Source organism: Denticeps clupeoides, chromosome 18, assembly GCF_900700375.1.
Source record: "Denticeps clupeoides chromosome 18, fDenClu1.1, whole genome shotgun sequence".
In the NCBI taxonomy this organism is placed as follows: Eukaryota; Metazoa; Chordata; class Actinopteri; order Clupeiformes; family Denticipitidae; genus Denticeps; species Denticeps clupeoides.
Genome location: NC_041724.1, coordinates 4,037,825 through 4,062,681, shown reverse-complemented (window position 1 = coordinate 4,062,681; position 24,857 = coordinate 4,037,825). Strand labels below are relative to the sequence as shown.

At 46.6% G+C, this 24,857-nt stretch overlaps 2 protein-coding genes and 1 long non-coding RNA gene across 17 annotated transcripts in view; 1 reads left to right on the top strand and 2 right to left on the bottom strand.

Annotated features, from left to right (window-relative positions):
* limch1b (LIM and calponin homology domains 1b) overlaps positions 1 to 11,750 on the top strand; it is a 61,183-nt gene extending 49,433 nt beyond the window's left edge. For 8 of the 15 annotated variants that reach the window (XM_028959548.1, XM_028959546.1, XM_028959540.1 and 5 more), the window contains 20 exons: positions 1,540 to 1,575; positions 2,167 to 2,293; positions 2,372 to 2,529; positions 2,748 to 3,165; positions 4,894 to 5,277; positions 5,353 to 5,431; positions 5,868 to 5,956; positions 6,127 to 6,190; positions 6,420 to 6,494; positions 6,711 to 6,736; positions 7,283 to 7,396; positions 7,934 to 8,026; positions 8,693 to 8,848; positions 9,415 to 9,500; positions 9,578 to 9,678; positions 9,864 to 9,915; positions 10,085 to 10,156; positions 10,302 to 10,410; positions 10,489 to 10,591; positions 10,691 to 11,750. In XM_028959548.1, coding sequence (XP_028815381.1) covers positions 1,540 to 1,575; positions 2,167 to 2,293; positions 2,372 to 2,529; positions 2,748 to 3,165; positions 4,894 to 5,277; positions 5,353 to 5,431; positions 5,868 to 5,956; positions 6,127 to 6,190; positions 6,420 to 6,494; positions 6,711 to 6,736; positions 7,283 to 7,396; positions 7,934 to 8,026; positions 8,693 to 8,848; positions 9,415 to 9,500; positions 9,578 to 9,678; positions 9,864 to 9,915; positions 10,085 to 10,156; positions 10,302 to 10,410; positions 10,489 to 10,591; positions 10,691 to 10,716 — 2,368 coding nt within the window. In that variant the 3' untranslated portion in view covers positions 10,717 to 11,750. The remainder of the gene's footprint in view (positions 1 to 1,539; positions 1,576 to 2,166; positions 2,294 to 2,371; positions 2,530 to 2,747; positions 3,166 to 4,893; positions 5,278 to 5,352; positions 5,432 to 5,867; positions 5,957 to 6,126; positions 6,191 to 6,419; positions 6,495 to 6,710; positions 6,737 to 7,282; positions 7,397 to 7,933; positions 8,027 to 8,692; positions 8,849 to 9,414; positions 9,501 to 9,577; positions 9,679 to 9,863; positions 9,916 to 10,084; positions 10,157 to 10,301; positions 10,411 to 10,488; positions 10,592 to 10,690) is intronic. The other 7 variants (XM_028959549.1, XM_028959541.1, XM_028959555.1 and 4 more) reach the window with 5 other exon arrangements.
* A 584-nt stretch (positions 11,751 to 12,334) lies between these two features.
* On the bottom strand, positions 12,335 to 14,701 carry phox2bb (paired like homeobox 2Bb). Its single transcript, XM_028959667.1, has 3 exons — positions 14,461 to 14,701; positions 13,775 to 13,962; positions 12,335 to 13,179 (listed from the first exon to the last, which is right to left on the bottom strand). The coding sequence occupies exons 1-3, from the start codon at positions 14,699 to 14,701 to the stop codon at positions 12,754 to 12,756; spliced, it is 855 nt and encodes a 284-aa protein (XP_028815500.1). The 3' UTR covers positions 12,335 to 12,753.
* A 7,135-nt stretch (positions 14,702 to 21,836) lies between these two features.
* Positions 21,837 to 23,358, bottom strand: LOC114767863 (uncharacterized). Its single transcript, XR_003742997.1, has 3 exons — positions 23,145 to 23,358; positions 22,140 to 22,276; positions 21,837 to 22,044 (listed from the first exon to the last, which is right to left on the bottom strand). It is a non-coding gene; the product is annotated as an uncharacterized LOC114767863 (long non-coding RNA).
* Between the last annotated feature and the right edge of the window lie 1,499 nt (positions 23,359 to 24,857).

The following is a 24,857-nucleotide window of genomic DNA, read 5'->3' as shown; positions in this document are numbered from 1 at the left end:
GTGTGAACTCTGCCTTACTTGAACAGACAAAACAAGTGCAAACAGTAAAAAAAACACGTACTGCAATGAATCTGTTAAGTGTGGCTGTAGGCAACAAATGGGAGTGTTTGGCTTCCACGTGGGCCTGATGCCGTAAATAACCCATACATGAAATTCCTTCACAGATTTTATTTTATATATTCCATTAATTGTATAAAATTGATCACAGGTGCATCACACAAGCAATATTGTTTTATTCTAGATAAAAATGGCCAAAAATGAATGCTGAGTGTCTACACTTGAACTTTGTTGAATATTACAATGGTGTTAATGCATTTTCCATTTCCATTTACGGGATTTATCAGACGCCCTTATCCAGAGCAGCTGACAATCAGTAGTTACAGGGACAGTCCCCCCCTGGAGTGTCTTGCTCAGGGACACAATGGTAGTAAAGTGGGATTCACAATCAATCTTAACTCAGCTGGACTTTAAGCACGCTCACGTCTGACGTGGATCTATACTGTAGTCAACAAAACTTTTCATGTTATTAATTCTAGTTGAAGTTGTGGAAGTAGTTCTAAACTGATTCTGGGGAGGGAGTTGTGGTTTTGAGATCTCAGAGACCCTAAACCGTCCCTGGCCTGAGGCATGGAGCCATCATGATGTGAAATCATTCCTCCCTGAGCTGATAAGGGATGTCCACGCACACAGTGGACTGTTTGTCTCTGTGTGTGTGTGTGTGTGTGTGTGTGTGCATGAGTTTGCATTAAAGGTCCCCTGACATGAAAATTTGACTTTGTGAGATTATTTAACATTAATACGAGTTCCCTCGGCCTGTCTATGGTCCTGCAGTGGCTAGAAATAGCGATAGGTGTAAAGAGTGCTTTGGTCATTCTGCTTCATTGTTCAGAGAGCGGCAGCTCAGATGGTTGGATTTAAAAAATGTGTCCCCTTATGTTGTCATAAGTGGAGATTTTTTATTCTGGAACAATGCAGACAAGACTTTCTGTCTCCACCAAAGATTGTGGTTGGCAAATGGTGTTTATGCCCCCTCAACTTCTATAGGCCGCTCTCCTCCTCGTCCCGCCTCTCTCCTCCTCATTAGCATTTTAAGATACAGTCACCGAAACGGCGCGTCCTGGTGAAATCTTATTATGGGACTAAAGTGGCTGTAATTCTGCACCAAGGCTGAATTTCAGAAAGAGACTTCAGATACAGTATTAGGGGACCAACAAGACCGAAATAAAAGAAAAAAAAAAATTCATGCCATGGGACCTTTAATCACTGCTGACCTTTGCGTGTTGTGAGCTGTGTTATTGGCGCCCCCTAGTGTGATTTCTATGAAACTGCACGTGTGATTAATGTGTCTGGGTCCAATAGAATCATGTTCCAGGTGTTTGTGTAAGGTTAGCATTAGCATTATTTATTCATTATTATGTACCCCCCATCCCCACCTTTAAATCATTGAATCACCACCTTTGAATCGTTATTTTTATCCCCTGTCTGACTGTCTGTCGGCGATACTGTCTCAGCCATCTTGTTTTTGTCTTGCCCTCTTAGATTCAGCCACAGTGCTAGTGTGTCTGATGATGCAGAGTAAGTCCATTCGAAATCTCACATTCACATGCTTCCCACAAGTTCTGCGTGCGCGTCGCTGCATGTGCCAGTTTATGCATGATAACTCACAGTGGCGGGAATACACTCTGCATTGGTTGGAGGGGGTGTTTTATTTAATTTGACTGTGTGCTTTGCTTTCCTCTTTTCATGTTGTTGAATGAAAGCTCACACATGTGAAGACGGGATCCTACAGCCCGGCGAATCGTCAATGGCCCTCTCTCCTTTCAGAGACTTTGCATCATGCATTCCTTGTCTATCCTTCACTTTGGGAAGAGAAGAGAATCCCAAATAAATTAATAAGTTAACGAAAGTCTTTTGCTTGCATTTTCCTTTTCTTTTTAAATGGTCAGATCCTGTATTCCGGCGTCTCGGACTGTGAACTGTACCGTCTTTCTTTGAAATGATCACATACGGAGACCCTGTGCAACATGCATGGCCTGAATGCACAATGAAACCACAGCACTGTCTGGCACTGGCGCTATCTAACAAGGCAGCGTTTTTAAAGATTCCCCTTTACCCCAATGCCAAAGATGGCGGCGTTCGCTAATCTCTCTTTCATTTTTCTGACAGGAGCGTCAGCATGATTGACATGCGCTACGAGGAAGAGGTGTTCCTGCACCCACACAGTCAGGTGCGGCACGAGCTCATGCACAACCAGTACAACCAGATGAAGGAGGAGGAAGACCACTGGCAGGATGTGAGTGACTGTACCCCACCCGTCACCCCTGGGAACCACAGACACCACGATATGTGTGTTTTATTGTGTGTGCCTCAGGATCTGGCCCGGTGGAAGAGTCGTAGGAGAAGCGTGTCCCAGGACCTGATAAAGAAGGAGGAGGAGAGGAAGACGATGGAAAGGCTGATGAGTGGGGAGGGCGGCATTTCTCAGAGGAGGAAGAGCATCAAAACTTACCGGGAGATCTTGGAGGAGAAGTGTGTCTCTGTCTGCACTTCTTTGCATGGTTATACTTGTCTGTAGATGCTGCAGCCTCAGCGGCACCTTGGCGACCCGGGATTCGAACCGGCAACCTTCTGATTACGGGGCTGCTTCCTTAACCGCTAGGCCACCGCTGCCCCTATTAGGACGTAATACCTTGTAAGGACGCCTATCGTTGGCGTGGTAATAATCTCACGTTGCCTGGTGTTTGCAGGGAGCATCGTGAACGCGAGCTGTACAACGCGTACCACAGAGCCCGCACCCCGGAGGAGGCTCACGAGGTCCTGCAGCGCTACGCCCAGCGCTTTTCCATCAGCGAGTCTGTGATGGAGACCCTCAAACTGCCCAAGCTGCTGGAGAGGAGTGTGTCAGCCGACCCCATGGCCGCGCGGCTCCACGACAGCGCCACCTCTCCGTCCCCGTCCTCGTCCTCCAACCCCATGCAGTATCTCCGCCAGCAGTCACTTCCCGCGCCCAAGTTCACCTCCACCGTTGAGGCCATGGTGAGCGGCTTCCCGCGAGAGCGGAGGCAGTCACCTTCCCCAGAGCGCCCCCCGAAGGCGGCACCCTTACTGACACCCAAGCCCGACAGTCAGGACCACAACACACACCCGGGAGGCAAACCAGTGAAGGTGAGAGCCAACACTATCACTCCATCTCTTATTAATATAAATGATTTACACTTGCTCAAGTGTACAGTGTATACAGCATGGACGTACAGTACGGGCCAAAAGTTTGGACACCTTCTCATTCAACGTGTTTTCTTTATTTTCATGACCATTTACGTTGGTAGATTCTCACTGAAGGCATCAAAACTATGAATGAACACATGTGGAGTTATGTACTTAACAAAAAGTGGAGACCCGACCTCCACAGTCACCGGACCTGAACCCAATCCAGATGGTTTGGGGTGAGCTGGACCAACAAGTGCTAAACACCTCTGGGAACTCCTTCAAGACTGTTGGAGAAGCATTTCAGGTGACGACCTCTTGAAGCTCATCGAGAGAATGCCAAGAGTGTGCAAAGCAGAAATCAGAGCAAAGAAACTAGAAAATAAAACATGTTTTCACTTATTTCACCTTTTTTTGTTAAGTACATAACTCCACATGTTCATTCATAATTTTGATGCCTTCAGTGAGAATCTACCAACGTAAATGGTCATGAAAATAAAGAAAACACATTGAATGAGAAGGTGTCCAAACTTCTGGCCTGTACTGTATATGGTGCCAGTAATAATATTAATATTGTATTAATAGCATATTAGTATCAAGGTAAATACCTTTAACTCCATCTTTCCCTCTTCTGTTGGTGTTTTCCCCGAGAACAACACGTTTGTGTTCTCAGCGTTTTTTTTTTTTGTCCGAGGCCGGAATTTCTCATTCGGGCCGAGTGGGAGTCCTCTGAATGGCCGCCTCTGTTCGCCATTGACTGGAGATGTTGACGAGCGGCTCCTCTCCATATGAAGTGGGCTCCAGCGAGACAAAAAAAAAAAAGGCCCACACAGACGGGCCCCGGCCCCGCTGAGGAGCTTCATTCAGCAGTCGCGCCAGCTTGAGTTACAGCTCTGAGCGCCTCACACGCCGGCCAACAGAGGGTCTTTCAGCCCGCCGCGCTCGCCCTCATTACTTCATTAAAGCAAAAGGCTTTTACTCTTTCCACAGCCGCGGTTTCTGTCCACCCGAAGGCGCGCGTCCTGAGCCCAGATGGAGTTCGGAGTTTCTCGGACTTGCGACGGATGACTATTTCACACATTAAAATAGTTAAATGTTAATGAGGAGGAGAGAGGCGGGACGAGGAGGAGAGCGGGCATCAGCACCATTCACCAGCCACAATGTTTGGAAAAATACATTTGTGATCATTTTTACAGGTGTAAAATGCATGAGAAACGGGAGGTAACCTCTCCCCTTATGACGTCATAGGTCGAAAAATTCCAGATCCGACCGTCTGAGCTGCTGCTCTTTTAACGGTGAAGCAGAATGGCCCAAGCACTCTTTATACCTATCGCCATTTCTAGCCACTGCAGGACCATAGACAGGCTCGGGGAACTCAAATTAATATTAAATAACTTTACTGCACAAAAAAGTCCTGCTGAATTTAACAAAGATATTATTTATTTGGTATTTTTTTAAGGAGTAAAGTCAGTCAAACAGCAGATGTGCCACAATGTCTGCTCAGCATTCCAGAGATGAACAGGTTATCCCCATAATTTCAAACAGAAGTAGACATAAATAATCACACCCAGTATGGGGCTTCGATGTAGAAGATCATGCCAGCTTTCCTTTCCCAAGTAGTACAGTGGCGAGAGAAGTAAATAATTCAGGACATTTTTCCAACAAGCATGCCTCTGTGTGTCTCTGCAGGGGGACGGGCTCGTTCGGGTGAATGGAGAATCGGTGCACAACTTCAGCGGCAGAGGCATAGAGAGGGAGGAGGAGAGGATGAAGGAGAGAAGAAAAGAAAGCTCCTCCCCCTCCCCAGAGTTCCTGCCCTGCCCCGATTCGCCCGAATCAACAGCGCCAGCCTCGTTGCACTCCACGCACAAACCGGACAACGGCCCCTCTTCTCGAACAGACCCAGCCCCGCCCGCCAGCACACTCTCGCCAGAGGTGGAGCAACACACACACTCCAGGTCTCTGGCGAAAGAACCGTCGGAGACCCAGGAGCTACAAGAGGGTAGCAGAACCACTGAGCGCCTGAGGGCGGAGCCTCCACTAGCACCCGCCCACTCCACCACTGCAGCTACAGTCAGTGCAAACACACAACTGTATCGTATATCCAGCATGCATGGAAGAGTTTAACCCTTTAATGTCCTCCTGTAGGAGTTTACGCCAAAGGCCGACCACGTCCCGGAGCGCGTGCACGTGACCACAGTGTCACCGGAGCCACACAACCACACAGGTCAGTCTACTGACCCCTTCAGCTGTGCATCCCATTCCCGGGCCATGTAAGAGTATTGTAGTAGTTTATTGTAGTACTTTTAGGGGGGTAACTGGATGAATTGGTCACATGAGTACAAGTGTAGATTTACAGATGTATTTGACAAGGCATGGATGGTGGGGGAAACTTGGTTCTTACCAACAGCCGTGGTAACAGCCCCATAACACCATATGATGCAGATAAAATAATAATAATAAATGGAAACGCGATTTTAATTTAAATTATGCTGAATATTGAGATCATTCTAAAATCCACCCCAGAAGCTCAAGGTTACCTTTACAAATATGAATATGGTTGAGTGTCGATATATTTCGCTTCTGGGACATAACTATGTCCTTTTTAGAGCAATTTATAGAGATTAATCTGTGTAATCTGTGTTCCACTGTGTTTCCTTCAGATGCGATCAGCCCCACCGCAGCGTCAGCTTGTCACACCCCCTCTCCTGTTACTATGGACACCACAACTGGACAGCCAATCGCTGGAAGGGTGAGTCCATCCTGACGGCCAATCAGTCTCTGAGACACTGAGACACCGACGATGATGTCTATATTAAAAAATAAATGACGCTGTTGTCATAAATAGTGTTACGCTTAGCAGCAGAAATTTCTAGTTTGGTCTTGTTCTTCATTTTTTCATGCATTTGGTTCCACTTCCAGGTCAGTGGCCATCTGAATGGGCTGGACTCAGCAGAAGTGACCGACCCCACGACTAAGTGTGCAGGTTTGTCTTTTCATTTCATTGTTCACAGTTATACAATATGACTGGTTGACTGTTACCATTTAGCTTTTGCCAGTTTTATTATTAGGCAGCACACTCCTTCACCTCCATTCAGTGCATTGGCAGCAGCTTTGGACTCCGCCCCTTTTCCACCTGACCCCCTCGCCTTACCCTCTCCTACCTTCACTTTATCCTGCTTCTCTCCGCCCTCTCTCCGGGCGCCTGTACGTAGGGCTCTGTAGCGCAGCCAGGCAACCGCCAGCCTCTTCTAAGCCCGAGTTACGCCGGGAGTTCTTCGCCTCACCAGGTAAAGTGCTCAGCGAATGAAGCCTGTGCCGTTCTGCCCATTGCCCCGTCATCCTTGCGTGGCCCTAATGCGACGACCCTTTCCATGCGGGCTTCTGCTTGTCTGTGTCTGCTGCAAATTATGCCATTGTCACCATCTGAAATCTTTTGTGTTTAAAGTGGACCGCTGGTGTGTGTTTCTGCTAATTTCTGCTTGTTTGCCATTTTTTCCTCACAGAAACTGCGAGAAAGGAGCAGAGTGAGGTGAGAAATCCCAAAACATTTTTGAATATAAGCCTAAAAATTCAGTCAGGAAAACTTAGGCCCACTGGACTTGTGGTGTCATGTGGCGTTCTTAACAGCAGGTGGCAGTAAAATGCGTAAAAAAAAAATTGCGCTGCAGCTTGTTTGATTCTTCATGCCCTAAGAGACTAATATTAAAATTGAGTTTATATACAAACTAAACATTATTTCAGGGTTTCGTTCATAATATTTATTAGCATTTTTGTGTATTTTGGATTTACTCACCACTCAGTATAAATCTGCAGTTCTAAGAAATTACAACTCTTCCTCATCCTGATCTTTCCCTCATTTGTCATCTTGGGTGTATCGCTGTCTGTTTATTTCCTCTTTTCTTGGTGTGAGTGTTTATAGGGCCCACTATATATTATATATAAGAAACATTTTGATCATGTGTGTTATTCATAGGTAATAGAACAGATTTAAAGTAACAGTGTGTGTGTGTGTGTGTGTGTGTGTGTGTGCATGTCTTTGCATGTGTGTGCGGTGTTGGTGTTGGGCCTCTGTCAGGTCCCGCCCACAGTGTTGAATCTGGTCAAGCAGGCCGAGCACTGGTCTTGGGACCCCGACGAGGAGCGCAGGCGTCAGCAAAGGTGGCAGCAAGAGCAGGAGCGCAGGCTTCAGGTAGAGCTGCTGCACTAACCAGGGCGCGGCTTTTACGGCACCTGCTCTCGCACGCTGGCCTGCGGCAAGCCGAAATCCGCCTGGCCCCGATGCTACATGCAATTTAAACGCAACCAAAGCAGCATGACGCCGTTTCACCCGCCGACCTGGTAGCCAGCCACGGCACAGACAGTAACGGCCACTAACCAGATCTGAGCTTAGCATAGACCCCCATAGACCCTCCAGCCTGCATGTGTGTGTGTGTGTGTGTGTGTGAGACCTTCACCGACTACACCGGCCCGACCTCCTGGAACGTGCGTGTGCGTGTTTGCATGTGCGGTATCCCGGCTGGCGGGATGCGACCACGTGGTGGTCATGTGACCAGCGTGTGCTCGAACGCGCCCTGCCTGCCTGCCACTTCGCCGGGTTGAGGCTCGACTCTCGGGTCGTCGCTTTCTTTCTCCTGGAAGCCTGAGCGAGGACTCGGGCGTGGAGCGGGGTCGGGGCTCGCGGCCTCTGTTGGGGCCCCCTCTCAGTCCCCGTGTGTGTGTCGCGCAGGAGAAGTATCGGCGGGAGCAGGAGAAGCTGCAGCAAGAGTGGGAGAGAGCGCAGAGGGAGGTGGAGGAGGAGGAGAGGAAGTACCATGAACAGGTACGCTGTTCTTCACTCGAACCTCTACTTTATATATCATCAGTCTAATATCAGGTCGCGCCGTGCGTAAAAGTTGCGAGTTCGAATCCCGGTGTTCGTGTGCGCCGTTCGCATGTTCTCCCCACGTCGTCACGGTTCCTCTTTATTGGAACAACATTTTATTTCTGATATGGCCCATAATCACATACAGCATGTCTCAATGGGACATGCGGTTGACCCCGCACGCTTGACCCTTCCGCACACAAGGAAAAACTCCACAATCAGAACGTCCATTGTAATGCTACTGGTCCATATGAAGATCCCTGGCGCTGTTGCCGTTACGGTGTTGGTGGCTGTGGTGACCCTCTGGTACATTTGGTACATTTGGGTCGTCGTGTGAGAAGCTCATTACCGGCAACCAGGGGCTGATTGGATATGTCGTTTGGGGTCTCCAGCCAAAATTCTCTGCAGAGCTGTGACTTTCTCCGAGATGGCATCCATTTTTTTGATCGATAGTCACAGCCTGAGCGCCAACAGCTCTGCCCACCCCTTCAATCATCCCGGCCATCCTTGGAAACGGGGACATGTAATGCACATTTTCGCTTAAAGAGTCCGAGGACATCGTTCAGGCAACAAACGGGGCAAATTGTGCCTGTTGTCATTCCTGCTGGTTGCCGTCGGTAACAGGAGCAGAGGATCCTGGAGGAGACGCTTGCCCCTCTGACGCCTCACTCACCTGCCCTCCACCCCCGTCACAAGCCCAGCGCAGGGGACCCGGCCCTTCCTGCAGCACCACAGGACGACGGCACGAGGACGCTGGGCAGCTGGGAGCTGAAGCAGGAGGTGATGGAGCGACGGGCAGAGAGCGTAAAGAGGCTTTTTAAAAAAGTTGACCAAGTTGAATCAGACATTTCGAAGAATCATCTACGATGTAAATGAACTCGTCAAATTGGAAGAGTTGATCAATCTAAAAAAAAAAAGCACTTTACCTCATTAATTTGCCCTATTTGCACAATAAACTATTTTAATTTTACTAAATATATACGTATATTTCTCTATATAGCTTTATTGTTAATTGTTCCTACAATCCACATATAATTTGTTATTTACTTACATATATGTTTTTTGTTTTTTTGGAGCAAACATTTTACTCCCTTGCACTGTACATGTGGCAATAAAAGCAATTTGGTTGGATTTTGATCAGAAAACTGTCTTAATCCTGGAGGATTAATGGCTGGTACAACACACAAGACACAGAGAACAGAGAATTTCTTTGACACAAGACGCATAGACCCAATAAAACGATATAAAATTAAATATGTTTTAATAAAATCTGTAGTAGTGAAGACTTCTTGTTGAAATAAAACATCCTCAGATAGTCGAGTCACTAACAGACTTTTGCAACGCAGAAGAAGCTCAGAGGCGAGTGGAACCAAAGGGGCAATGACGGCAGCGACGTTGGCCCGGAGGAAGGGCGTCTGCCGCCGGCCGAGAGGTCAGGGCGGCGCAGCTTGCGTTTTGCCTTTTTAAGGTTCCTCTTCGTGACCCCTGACCTCTCCTCTTTAATTACAGCACTGACCTGCTGAGCTCAGGCTGGTCCGAGCCCAGCTCCCACAGTCAGCACTACAGCCAGAAGGTGGCTGGAGAGATGGGCCAGGCCAGGGATGCTGAAGGCATGATTTTCTTTTTTCTTTTTTATTCCACCACTAGATGGCAGCAGATGGCATTGACTGCAGACATTGCCGTCATAAAAATCATAAATATGATGAATTGTAATGTTTATTCGGTCGATGTCCTGTACGTGTATTCGTATGGTGTATTGTTCGTTGCGAGTGTCATGCTGGGTCCTGTTCTTCAGACTCTACCTGGAGCGGCAAACAGAAAAAGAGAGACCCGTCCCAGCGGCGAAGGTGGGTGGGTGTGTGTGTTGGTTAAAGACCCGAACCCACAACCGGCGGGTTTCATTCACCATGCACGCCATGTCTTTTCTTTGTGTGACGTGACATTTCCACCTCATTTCCGTTCTCACTCTGTCATTGTGTGTCTGCCGCACGCTGCGCCTGGGTTTGTCACCCTCAGGTCCGAGTCCGGCGAGGACACGCCACAGTCACCCTCATGCCCCCCAGACACCCCGCCTCCATCCCCCAGCAGGTAGCGCCCGAGTCCAAAAACCTCCATCTTCATTACACTCATCGTGCTCCAGAATGTTCCGTCTCTACACACAGTTTTCAGAGGTGACAGTGTGTGTGTGTGTGTGTGTGTGTGTGTGTGTGTGTGTGTATGTGTGTGTGCTCAGGTCGGTGAGTGGTAAGAAGCTGTGCTCCAGCTGCGGTCATCCTCTGGGGAAAGGAGCAGCCATGATCATAGAGACCCTGAGCCTCTACTTCCACATTCAGTGCTTTAAGGTGCGTGAATCGGGCGGGGCTCGTCAGCGCCAGCCGCTTTTTCCTCTTCCTGTCCTCACCCCTCTGTCTTTTTCGCAGTGTGGCATCTGCAAGGGACAACTGGGGGACACCACGACCGGCACGGACGTGAGGATTCGAAACGGCCTCCTCAACTGTCATCAGTGCTACATCCGGTCCCGCTGTGAGTGTCACAGCCGCCTCCCACCCTTGCGGCGGCGCGGCGCCACGCCCCACGCGTGTCCCTCGAAAATGACTCCGCCTTTCTCTCTCCTGGTTTCAGCGGCCGGCCAGCCCACCACCCTGTGATGCAGAGGCTCCGTGTCCCCGTCCCTGTCATCCCAGGACGTCCCGGCACAGGGACGTGGGCCCGCCTTCGTCTCCTTGCGAAAGGAGGAGCGTTCCTAAAGCCAAATGTACAGAGTCGCTCGTTGCATCTTGTGTCCGGTTTGCACCAAACACTTCTGTCTGAGAAAAGCAAAGGTCTGTGTGGCAGGTTAATGTTTTTTAATTTTTTTTTTTTATTATCTATCGAGCATCACAAAAGGACATTTCGTTTTTATTTTTAATGATTACAGTCCTTTCAACTGTAGCGGAGATATGGTTGTAAAATAAAGATGAGAGCGATGATGTGCATTCCACCCCCCCCACCCCCACCCCGTGGATTGAAATATTTTCTGAGACAAAATCGAAATAAAAAAAAAATTCAGGGTGAGATGGTTTCTCAGGTCGATGTCATGTCGTTTCATCCATATTTACATATTTGACATGTGCCTTACAGCAGATCAAATTTTACTTTTGTTTTATAAAATTTTTTTGGAGGAGCGCTTTATATTCGGGGCGTTATTTTTTCTCTCCTTCGTTAGTGGGCTGGAGCTGCAGATCCTGCAGCAACAGGCTGTGACGTCACGGGACTTCGTTCATTACACTTGCCTTATCGGATTATGTTCGATATATTATCAGCAAAAGAATTTTATAATCATCATCATCATTGTCATCATCACCGTCATCGTCATGTTAATAGTTCGAATGGAAGCAAGGTGAGAAGGAAATAATCTAAACGACAATTTATTCTTCATCCTATTTTGACCCTTCTGATTGTTTTTTATCATCTCATTTTATTCTGTAACGATATTATTTTAATATAGGCAGTGGCCCGAGCTTCTGCACCGGCTATGTATTTCACGTTTCATTAGGAATGAATAAGTGGAAAAGGTGTAGGCTTAATTTCTGTATTTATTGTAATATTCACCTATCCGAACACTATCCGGACATACAAATGCAATGGCTTTACACTATATTATATCTTTATAAATAAAGGCTGGAAATATCCATAAAGCGTCTGCTGATTGGCTCCTGTGTTGATTGGGGGAGGGGCTGCCCGCGGTTTTCTAACGAAAACAATAAAAAATTAAGAAATACTGTGTCATGTAAACGAACAAAATGCAAACGATTCTGTATTTATAACGAATTATGTCATTAAATGTAACGAATAATATAACGAACTATCAGGAGAATATGACGTGTACGTGAACAGTCGCCGATAAATTTACTTGCACCATCGAGACTTTTTTCCTCTTAAATAAATTCGCACAAAATTACGCCCCTCTTTCATTGAAAAAAAACCATCGACAATGGAGGCAGTAAAATTCCGATTTACTGTTATTTTTGTCATCAACAACAATTTCAATGGGTACACCTGAAAAACTATGTGCACATGTAGAAATATTTCCTTCTTAAATATAAGCATTCATTACCTACATATAAATAATTCTCAAATCCCGGACAAAGAAAGAAAGAAAAAAAAAAAACCAACAACATGATGCTCACAAAATAGTTCGGAACTTATTATAAAACCTGACGCCAAGGACAACATGCAAATAAGACTGAAATAAATACAGCGCTTGCATCCGTCCCCTTTGCCCCCTTCAGGGCTGAAAAATAAAGCGGTGCTCGCTTGTGTTGTGTGTGTGAGGAGCATTAAAAAGGTGAGCTACGGGTGGGGCCGGGGAGGTTATATCGAGGACGAGATTACGTATCAACACTAGTATACAACTGAGCCACAAACACACACACAGTCGTAGAAAGACGCGCACACAGAGGTTAAAAAGAAAAAAGAAAAAGTAGAACAGTTCAGGTGGGGTTCGGTGGGACTTGTGCCATTGTCGCGTTATGTCGGTGTTTGTGGGTTCTTTACAGGCCCTAAAACTCTACAGCTACTCGGGCAGAGGGGGGGGGGGGGACCAACAACGACAGCGAAGGTCTACGCGTAAATCCGCGAAAATGGAGCGGACCGGACAGCGGGACTGGTGGGACTGGTGGGACTGGTGGGACTGGGGAGGGGCTTTAGAACATGCTGGTTTTGACTAAAGTGGCTTTGGCTCCGTTCTGTCTTTGTAAGGAGGACAGTACGCTGGCGAACGGCCCCCCCAGGGAGTCCGGTATGGAGGTGATGGTGCCGGGGCCCGACGCCCACCCTTGGCCGGGGGGCGCGGCGCTCAGGGCGCCCACCGACGTCTTGGCCTGCTCCAGGCCGCCGTTGCCGGTGCTGTTGACCTGGCCGCCGGTGGGACTGGGTCCGCCGCAGGTGGAGGTGGGGTTCGGGTTGGGCACTGGACCCCCGGTGCTGTCGGGGTCCGCCGCCTTGCTGTCCTTGCTGTCCTCCTCTCTCGGGTCCGACTTCTTCCCGGTTCCGTTCTTGGCTGCCGCCGCGGCGGCCGCGGCCGCGCGCTCCTGCTTGCGGAATTTCGCGCGTCGGTTTTGGAACCAGACCTAAAAGAAAATTAATAAAAAATCAGCTAAAACCACCGCAGACCAGTATGGAAATATAAACAAGCTCTTAATAATCCCGTTATAATAATATTCCCAGCAATGACACGTGACTGATCAGGTGGTACGAGCAGCTCGACACCCCCTCCCTCAAACGAGCACTGGTGTAAAGTCAATCCATCTCACACTAACATGCAGACTTTGGGCAAAATGTGAGCACCTAATACCATTTCCATGAAAAAAAGAGAATAAAAATCGTCACTGAAAATGGTATGATGATGTATATTGATGTAATGATGTAGTTCGTCTGTAGTCATCTGCTGATGCACTAAATTCTGTACTGTTGCGAATTTTTAGATCTAAGATCATTCAAAAGGCTTTGACAGACAGAGTTGGATTAGGGAGAACAACATAATTCCACCGGAATTATTGTCGCTAATAAAGTTCCACTCTATGCAGGTATTCCATCATCATGCAGGTATTCCAAACGCACACTGCGCCGCGTAAAACGCACACTGCGCCGCGTAAATCTCACAGTGCGCCGCGTACTACGCACGGTGCGCCGCGTAAATCTCACACTGCGCCGCGTACTACGCACCTGGACGCGCGCCTCCGTCAGGTCGATCTTGAGCGCCAGCTCCTCGCGGGTGTAGATGTCGGGGTAGTGGGTCTCCGCGAAGACGCGCTCCAGCTCCTTCAGCTGCGCGCTGGTGAACGTGGTGCGGATGCGCCGCTGCTTGCGCTTCTCGTTCAGGCCGCCGTGGTCCGTGAACAGCTTGTAGGGAACTGTAAAAAAAAAAGAAAAGAATGATTGTAAAAATGACGTCACGTTAAAAAAAAGAAATCGAATCCCACAAAATAAAAGAACGAGTCGCAGTCTGTGCGATTATTAATCGCGCCTCCGCGCTGATCTGGTTAAATTGTGGTTAAACCCGGTTAATTAGATGCGATGACGGTGACGCCGTTCGGAAACTTTGCCATCATCGTTCCCGAGCTCGAGTTTATCTCATTTCGTTTCATTTTTTTTTTGTTGTTGGTCGGGTTGGTGGCGGAGGGGGAGTTTTATGTCTCGTCGCAAAGTAAATAAATTATGCCCATCATTTTGGCAGCTTAAGATAATTTTGTTGGCGGTTAAGGGTGTGACAGGGATAGTGTAACCCCCCCCCCCCCTCCTCCCGTAACCGAATTACCGCGCGCCCGCGATCGCTCCTAACGCGATAAATTCTTTCATTTGTGTAAGCAAATTTCGTTTGGTAAATACTAAACGCGCGGCTATATACTCACCTGCGGCGTACGGGCTGCTCTGGTGGTCGCGCAGGGAGCCCAGGCTGCAGGAGCCCGGCGCCAGCGACGGGCAGGCCGAGCCCGCGCCGAACGTGCTGCGGATCGGGTTGTACTGGAAGCCGCCGGCCTGGCTGCAGGAGCTGAAGTCGGCGTAGGCGGAGGCCAGGCTGCTGGTGTCCATGCCGGCCATGCACGACTCGTAGGCGGAGGAGTTGAGGTAAGAATACTCCATTTTATACATTGAAAAGGCTCAGTGTTGGAGGAAGAGAGGCGCGGAGAAAAAAAAGAGCTATATATATATATATATATATCTAAATATATATAAATATAAAAATAAAAAAAAAACCACAATAATGTGTTCGAGGCGAGCGGGTCGGAAATCGGATTAAATCGCGGCCGGCGGAGAGTTTGACGGAGACGCGCAGCGCGCCGCGGACGAGATGCGCTCAGCTCGGCGGCCGCTCGGAAAGTGCCCTCCTTTAAAGGAGTCGAGCCTTGTTTTATGAAAAGCCTCCCGAAGAGCCGCCTCGCCCGAGGTCTCTGGAGCATATAGTCCTCATAATAAACTTGGCTCTTTCCGCGGCGGACAATAGCGGCGCGTTCGGGTCTTATTGCTCGCGCTTTTTTACATGACAATAACTCATCAGTCTATTGGGCCGGCACTGGGGGGACCGGGGCTGTCCAACCTCCCTCTCATTGATCCCCTGCTTCTCTAATTAGAATTTAATACCGCGCCATTACGCGCCACCCACCCCCCCTGCCTCCCTCCACCCTGCCCCTCTCTCTCTCTCTCTCTCTCTCTCCCTCTCCTCTCCAACCGCCGTCCTGCCCTTTAATTGAATCACACCACTTGGAAATAATGAAAGTTGGGTGACGATTCTCCCTGATCGAATTTCCCCCCAAGCTTTTAAGCCTTTTAACCGACAGTATACCCTGGGCTGGATTTTTCGATGGCGTCCTCCTCTCCTCCTCTCCTCCACTCCTCCACTCCTCCTCCCGGTCCAGGCCCGGAGACGACCAGAGAGATTCCCGCCCGATGCTGCGCGTCATTATCGAATATTAATATTCACACGTCTGTTCGTTTTATTTTTGTTGTTGGAGGGTTTACTGGAGAAATATGACAGGAAAATAACAATAACTACGGCAACAATAAACAACAATAACCAAACCTACAACAACAGTAAATAAAAACAAATAACAAGACAACAAACAACACAACTGTTATTAACATCTACAATAACAACAATAGTAAATAAAAACAAATAACAACATAACAAACAACACAACTGTTATCAATATCTACAACAGTACGGTAACCACAGATATTATTATGGCTGCATAATTATCATAAGAAGACTATCAGTTATTACTGTTGTTGTTATTGTTATTTTTTTTTCGTTTGCGTCGATATTTTATGAATTTTCAAAAATAAATAAACTAGACGTGCTGTAATGGAACCAAAAATAAAACAGAACGTCACGGCAAAGTATAATAATTTTTAAAAATTTTTATTATTACATGTATATATATATATATATATATTTATACATTTTAGTTTTTTGCCGTGCAGTTTCATAAGGCGACCTTATTAAACCGATTCAGTAATTAGGCTGATTGGAGTCGTTATTAAAGGGCGAATGGAGTCGCGCTAATGAAAACCACACACCGCGCGGTTCATTTTCGCATTAGAACCGCGTCTCAGGGCTTTTATTATTATTATGATTATTATGATTATTACCATAATCATGCGGGTCACCCCAAAATTACACGTGCGCCTACTGAATAAATAGATTAAGCGGAATTCCTGGATCAGCGTGTGTGTATATAATTTTTTTTAAATCGTTTTCTTGCCCCGAACAGTAAATATGTACCAGGTCACAGACGAGCCTTTTGTGGACGTCAGACGCATTGATCGTGGCGTGAGTTTTATTAAAATGTATGAGTTTTATTCCAATGAAGCGGATTTTTAACTTCCCTTTCAGTGGGGAAGATAAACGACGCTTTAAGAAGTTCTTTCTTTCTTTCTTTCTTCCCTGCCCCTGCTATGTAAATGTTTTCTTTCTCCTTCTCTTTCCCCCCGTTTTCCGCGCAAGAGTTGCGACCAAAAGTCGGTACCAAACGCGTAATTCGATTACGGGCTCCGCGTTCTCCCCTCCACGCGTCTGGCGCAGGGGGAAGAAAAGCATCTCTGGGAATTAATCTAATAACAGCACAAAGGCACCAAGCGGCTCCTTTTTCTCCCTGCAGCCCACCAGGATCAGCTGCTGCAGAGGTGCTCTGGGTGGGACACACACACGCTGACCCTGACCCCCAAATATCGTCTTTTACGTCGTTTTATTCCTTCTTGTCTCGATGTGGCAGAGAGAGAGAGAGGGAGAAATCAGCCATTGTTATCTTTTGAATCAAAATCGGTTGCTGACACACAAATGCATTATAAATATATAGGATTTTATATATATTTGTATATAGTCGTTTTTTTTCGATTAATCTGACGGTAATTAATGTCTCGAAACGAGACATGCACACACACACACAAAGAATAGAAAAAAATCTGATTTATCCCGTATCAAATAGTTTAACAAAGACATGCTTTTACCTTTTCGTGAAATGTGATGAATCTGAACATATGCGTCACACATAAGCATCAAATGTGTTTAACTGGACATATTCCTCCTATTTCATGAAATGTTTCCTAATATATGACAACGTTGGTCATTTATCAGGTCATATGTCAGATGGACGAAAATCTCAGGTTAAGGTGTCGCAGAAACACACACACACACACACACACAGAGTTGAAGTTGAACTTTATTGTCATTTCACGAAACGTTTCTCCAGAACCTGGCGCTACATGTAACATTTGAACGATTAGACAAAGTTACACACTGAGCACGTCTGCGACAGCGACAAACTGGGCAACAAAAAGTGCAAACGGGACACGGGCAGTACAAAAAAACATGTAGACAACGATGACACAGACAGCGCTAAACATGAATAATAATGTATAATAAATGTGCAAAGTACAAATATGCAAATATTGCTGTGCAAACAGGAACGATGCATGAATAGATGATATTACAGATATATAATCCAACAGGAACGATGCATGGATAGATGATATTACAGATATATAATCCAACAGGAACGATGCATGGATAGATGATATTACAGATATATAATCAAACAGGAACGATGCATGGATAGATGATATTACAGATATATAATCAAACAGGAACGATGCATGGATAGATGATATTACAGATATATAATCAAACAGGAACGATGCATGGATAGATGATATTACAGATATATAATCAAACAGGAACGATGCATGAATAGATGATATTACAGATATTTAATCAAACAGGAACGATGCATGAATAGATGATATTACAGATATATAATCAAACAGGAACGATGCATGGATAGATGATATTACAGATATATAATCAAACAGGAACGATGCATGGATAGATGATATTACAGATATATAATCAAACAGGAACGATGCATGGATAGATGATATTACAGATATATAATCAAACAGGAACGATGCATGGATAGATGATATTACAGATATATAATCAAACAGGAACGATGCATGGATAGATGATATTACAGATATATAATCAAACAGGAACGATGCATGGATAGATGATATTACAGATATATAATCAAACAGGAACGATGCATGGATAGATGATATTACAGATAGATAATGTGTAGTGGTAGTGTGTGGCAGTGAGCTCCACTCCAGATGAAGCACCAGGGTCCGGGTGATGAACGGTGCCGCGTTGGTTTAATTACAATAAACGGAGGCGTAATTTGTGGCTTAATGAGTGGCAAATGGGTGCCGCCCATCAATAAATAATCAGAGGGAGGGGAGGGGAAAAAACAACAACAACAACAACAACAACAACAAACAACAAGAAAGAAAGAAAGTCTCCTCCCTCTTCAGCGCGCTGACGCAGGAATGCGACAAATAAAGAAGAGGGCGGGTCCGAGCGGACAGGACACTCACACACACACACACACACACACACACAAAGATGGGCGGTGCGCGCTGTCACGTTTAAACGCAAACGTCTCACTTAACGCGTCGAAAACGGGGCGTGGCGCGCCGCGCCCCCGCGGGAACGTCGACGCGCCGGGCGCGGGAAACATTTCCGCGGCGCCAGGAGCGTGTTGTCCCAGAAGTCCAGCAGATGCTGCTTTCACGCGTGTCCAGGAAATCCCCACCTTTACCCGCGCCGACATCTTCCTTATAATCACATTACATTCCGCTCGTTTAATAATGAGGTAAATACCCATCATGCACCGCTAACCCGGCTAAAGGTCGCGTGTCGCCTGAAGTCTGCCGGGCTTAATTGGCTGTTTTAATTTCCCATCGCGGCTGCTAATGTTCTCGTATACCAGACATTCCCGTCAACTTTGACGTTGTTGCCAAAACTTCTTATTTTGTTTCCGTTACTACAACATGGCGACGCCGCGTTCCTGCGCGATGACGTCACACGGACGCGAATGGCACGTACATACCACATTAAATGTATTTCGGCGCTACAACAACAGTAATAACAACACTCATAATTATCGCCAGCCAGGTGATCATAAAAACGTTATTATGTGGGAACGGGATTAGGGAAACGTGGCTGCGCTCGAAATCAATTACTAAATGACTCCAACCTCTAAATCGACATTAACCGGCGGGGGAGGAGGAGAAAAAAAAAACCCGCCGCCATCGACCGGACTGAAATAAGATTTGGAACGAGAAAAAAAAAAAGAAGAAGAAGAGATGCGATCATTTAATCTATCGCCACGCACTCCTGGAGAATTTGATTCATAAAATAAAACCGTGTAAAATGAGACCGTATTGTCGGGGCCGGCTGTCATCGTTTCAGCGAATCGCCCTCCACCTGCATCGCGACAACAAAAACGGGAGCGGATTCAGTGTTGCCAGGTACACCCCCCTGTACCGTCCAAAATTCCCCAAATCCCACAACGTACGATCGTTCTACCGCTTCGTTTTGTTATAAAGTCTGGCTGCGCAGACGTCTCAAGAGCCTTTATAGCCGGTCAATACGCGATGTAACGCATAAACGACAAGCCCGCGACCCGCTGGCCACATAAGTTCAGCGAAATCATTTAACCTAGATCTGTTATGATGGCCCGGCGATATGAAGCACTAATAACGCACAGACTACAGATCCCACAATGCAATGCTCCAGTCGCCTTGCCGAACGCGACCCGTTCCTTCGGTAAAAGTTGCATTATTATACACCAAAATACGCACAGGATATAATATGTGTCAATGGAAATTGCGTGTATATGACAATTTTAATCTGCGTGTATATGACAAATTTAACCTTCAACATTTAGGTTCCTGCAACGTTGCGCGGCGTGAAGGTGTGCGCATGCGTACTCCGACAGCGTGGTGCGGCCTAAATCCGACCCCATAATCCCCGTCTTCACTCGGAAACCCGGCCGGGTCATTATTCAGCGCGCCAGGCCCGAGCTCATAAATCAGCCGCCGGCCCGGGATTATTGTTGCCGGGGCTGAATGGCTGGTGGGGAAGTCGGGGTCAGTGTCATTAACCAGGACCCCACCACCACAGCCCCAAGGCACGTTGCTGCGCCGCGTTAATCAGGGCGCCATTGTGAGGAGTTGGGCCCAGCATCATTATTGCGCATTTCGGATGTTTCCTCTTTACTTTCTTAAATCTATTTTTTTAGTACAGTATATTTAGCCATTTCTGACGTATAACTTAACCATCTGATTGGGGCCAGAACCAACTTATTTTTAATTTTATGTGTTTCTTTGAAACCCCAAACTACTTTTTGTCTGTGGTCCATTCCAAAAAAAAAACGTATTTTTCTGTTTGACTTATGTCACTCCTGCTGTCCACAATAGTAAGAAAAAAATTTGAATTTAGCATAATCAGACAACCACAGCACCTATTATTAATAATGGCAATAATCTTTCATCTTTATTCACTGAGTTGGACTCATTTTTGCACCGCCCCAGTCCACTGTGGAAGTCGTAAGATGAAAGCGTGTCGAGTGGAACAAGAGCATCGCTCCCACTCAGAAGACAAAAGGCAGCATTCTTCCCCCGGCCCAAAAGTGCTAATAAATCAAATAGCGGCCCGTGTCATATTCTGCAACCGTTTCATTTATCTTGCAGAAAGATGAAATATTTCGATGAATACAGAGGCCACCGAAAGGTCACAATGATGAGCACCACGACACAATTGGAACCTGAAGTTGGCCTGGAGTACAAGATAGTTTATTCTCTTTTTTTGGAGGGGGAGATTAGCGACTCCTTATTGAGTTACTTCATGTCCGAGATGTCTCGCCGTTGTCTTGTGCCATAATCACGTGATTTGTCCACAGTGGCTGTCAATATGGACATATCGTCCAGGGTGAGGAAGGAGGCTGTGTGAGAGCTGTCAATCATGCCTACAGGCTCCTCCCCTTTAAAAACTCTATTCATAAAAACATAATCAAAGATCATTTTCTGAAATCTGGCCTCCTGGTTTGAACATTTGTGGGTGAAACTGTCAGGGGAAATCGACTCAGTGAGCATTAACACAATTGTGGCATTAATCAGATTCATTCACAAATTAATGGATGACAGAGGAAGCGTTTTTCAACATTTTCAGAGGATTAAGTACTAATATTGTTAAATTAAATACTGTTTTTACTAATCTAATCAGAAAAATGATTGACTGGTTAATTGTAGACCCTGGTGTTTGAATGAATTTGTCTCTTGAACTAATTGCAGACAGGAATCCATGCAGAAGCCTTCAGTCCATCAGGTCTCTGAGATTCAGATAAGCGCTCTCAGCATCTCGACTTCTCGTGAGACTTCGGTGACACAGCTGACAAATAGTCAGGTGACTTTCGCTTGTCAAGCAGCTTTCTCGTCGCCGCGCTCAAATGCAATAAGGACGTGCCCATGGTGCCGGGATTGTGGCATGATGTATTGTCATTTTGTAAAAGATGACTGCAGACTCAAGCTGCAACACAAATGGCAAATGAGAATGAATTGCGCCCATCACAAGGAGGAGGAAAGTATTTAGCGATTCCTCCGAGCCACTTTGGCCACCTTGGGAGCGTTAAGGAGTCACGTTGCCTTCGTTTAAGGAGCCTAACGCACGTCTCATGCGGCTGAACGTCTTTTGGAGCACAGATACTGTGGTGGATGAAGCGACTGTGAAGCAAACTGAATTTTTTAAAGGTGGTATCGTGTCATTCAAACCTGTGAGTGAAATGCTATATATATATGAAATGCTATAGAGAGAGAGAGAGAGAGAGAGAGACCAAGTTCACATATGTACAACACATATAAATGGTTAATTTGAGGTTTTAATGGTAGCATGATCAAAAATTATAAACCAAAAAAATTATAATGTTCAGCCTTCCAGGTATGATTCAGCAAAGTTGAGTCACTGCAGCCACATATTTTAGTTCAGAACTGATATTTTTTGGAGTCCTTGGCTCGGCGTGAGCCCAGTCCAGCCCACAGAGAGAAAGCCGATCGCCCTGAGGTGATATATTGGATTGCGCTGGAAAGTCCAATCTCACCTGTGAACAGCAATAACGCTAACATCATAAGCCCAGAATGGCTTTCTGAATATAGGTGGGGCGAAAGCGATACGCCGCGATATCTATTTCCAGACCTCTGCCCGAGGTGAGTCGGAGGAATGAAACCCAATCTTGGCCCGGATTCGAAGCCTCAGCTCCAGCTTCACCCACAGGAAGGAAGAATCCGCTATTCCTGGAAGGCCTGGGGTGTTCATCAACTGCAAGATCCTTCCTACAGCCGTTCAGAAGTGTTATTCACATCTATAAACTGCAATTCAACGGGTCAGAAAACATATATTTTTGAAATTTAAAATGTAGAAAGCTGCAGTAAAACTCTATAAGTTTAAAGACATGAGATAAAAAAAAAATGAAACCAGCAGACAATGTCTTGTCCTTGATTTTTAAGTGAGTGAAAGTGATTGTCGTTGTGAAACACTGCAGCACAGCACACGGTGACACAACGAAATGTGTCCTCTGCTTTTAACAGTGGGCAGCCATGACAGGCGCCCGGTGGCACCTCAGTGGCACCTTGGCGGACCTGGGATTCGAACCGGCAACCTTCTGATTACGGGACCGCTTCCTTAAGATAATTCCTAGGCCACCGCTGCCCTAAAATCAGTTAAGTTGTCACTTACACCCATGTGGTCCCCACCCCTTGTGTTAGCACAATATGGTCTTATCATCTGGTGTTTATGATTATTGCATTGTGATACAACTAAGAATTATTTTTACGAAACACAATCTTGAGGCTAATCAACGTTTACTTAAGCACAAATCAGACACTTCCAAAGGCAAACCCATAATGACGGTATGTAGACGGTATGTAGACGGTATGTAGGTTGTGATATGTTTTCTTCTGGCTTCCTGCATTCATTGCGAATGGATATTTTCATTGCGAGTTGAGCCAGTGTGCTGCGGACGCGCCGTGAATCAGACACGCCACTATCCCGCAGTGCGCGCTCCTTCAAATAAAGTCTCGCTGCTAGAACTTTGCCAGTATTTATGTGACATTGCTAAATTGGAACCAAACACAGTTTTTCTTAAAACCCCCCCCTACGCCACGTGGAAGCAGATTGATGTCATTGTCTCGGCACACTGACCTTTGCTGTAGTACCCACGGCATACATCACAAACTCTCACATCAATTTAGCCCAATTGGATGTGGCATGTCTTGGCTAACTCAATTTGTGGAGAAATGCACCTGTCTCTGCCTTCTCTCCCTATAGATTCGCCAAGAGGGGGGGGGGGGTTGTCTCTCTCTCTCTCCCTCTCTCTCTGCAGATGTAGACCTTCTGCAGCAGGACTGGCGAGCCTTCCAAGGTCTGGGCAGAATGTCTCTGAGCACCATAAGGAAAAGCCATTAGCCCGACTCTAATCCGATTACCGGACGTTAAAGGGGGAAGTGAGTCTGGGCGGGGAGGGGGAGGAGGAAGAAAGTTTAAGGTGTTATTAACGTTGTTCATTTTTCATGTCTGAGTGTGGAAAGTGGTGTGCTTTTTATTTATTTATGTTGCTTATTATTTTACTTTTTTTTTTTAAGAAAAGGAAACATGGCTGTGAAGGTCTATCTGTCTGTGTGTGTGTGTGTGTGTGTGTGTGTGTGTGTGTGTGTGTGTGTGCGAATGAATGATTTGTTTAGGTTATGCAAAGCAGGCGGGCTGTCAGGGATGAATAATATAAGCAGGTTTATGAGCATTAGGTAATGAGAGGCATGCTGGGAGGTGAGCGATAAGCACCGGCAGTGTGTGCTCCTCCATCTGTGCTGACACTCTGATTACATACACACTCACACACATGCGCCCGACCACATGCTCACACACGGACACACGAACCACGCGGCCATATTTCCCCACATTGAAAACAATAACTAGTGCATTTCGGCGCTGAGGTGTGATGGATTTTGTTAAGACGCAGTCGGAACTTTCTCTGTACTATTCACCACTGAGGCAGTAACAAGGTAACTTCATGGAATGAGTGACAGGGTGTTAAAACTCTTACGAGAACTTTTTATGGTATAAGCTGCACTAGATGTTATTTAATAAGCAGATATTAATTATAAGGATTGCCGAAAAGGTGTCATAAGGCATGTACTGACATGCTTAAGTAACCTAAACGCAACCTAAAATTATGAATATGGTGATCTTTGGATGATGCACGATGCAGAGCCAGCTTGTCATCGTCTTTGGATTTATTGCCGAGTTTGGGGGTCCAGGGAAAGACCGCTGTGTTAATATTAGCCCCGTTTGTCCTGGTGACACAGGGGGTCAGTGTCCTACCCCGTGTACCCCAAGGCACAAACTTTGTCATAACAGAATGCTGACCAGACCAGTGTGTGTGTGTGTGTGTGTGTGTGTGTGTGCGAGAGAGAGAGAAAGAGAGGGGGCAGTTAGTAAACTCGACTGCCTCGGTTCCCCCGCCCCTTTTCTGTCACGAGGTCATGCAGCGACTGACCCCTTCTTCCCAGACCACCCCTCTACCCTCCCCGTCGCTTAGAAGGGACACTGACAGAATGACCACCCTGCCCCCCCCCCCCTTCACAGTCCAGTGCTGAGGCATCAGTGCACACACACGTACACACACCACACAGAGCCCCCTGACCCCTCTGTGTCCCCCATTATAGACGAGTCAGAAAGCTTTTAGGGGTCCGGTAACGCTGAAAGATTGATGGTGCAAAATGGGTGGCTGGTTGCGAGGGGTGTGTGTGTGTGTGTGAGTGGGGGGGCAGAGCAGGTGGTTAAGAAGAAAATGTCCTGCCTTTAATGGGTGCCAAGGAACGTAATTTAATAATTATGAAAAGTGAGTCGGAGAGGCCG

What these genes read in the sequence shown, in the direction of transcription:
- phox2bb (XM_028959667.1), bottom strand. Translation starts at nt 14,701, where the DNA reads ATGTATAAAATGGAGTATTCTTACCTCAACTCCTCCGCCTACGAGTCG. An exon ending in GAGCAGCCCGTACGCCGCAG is followed by an intron (nt 13,963 to 14,460) that starts GTGAGTATATAG and finishes TTTTTTTTACAG; the next exon opens with TTCCCTACAAGCTGTTCACG. An exon ending in TGACGGAGGCGCGCGTCCAG is followed by an intron (nt 13,180 to 13,774) that starts GTGCGTAGTACG and finishes ATTTTCTTTTAG; the next exon opens with GTCTGGTTCCAAAACCGACG.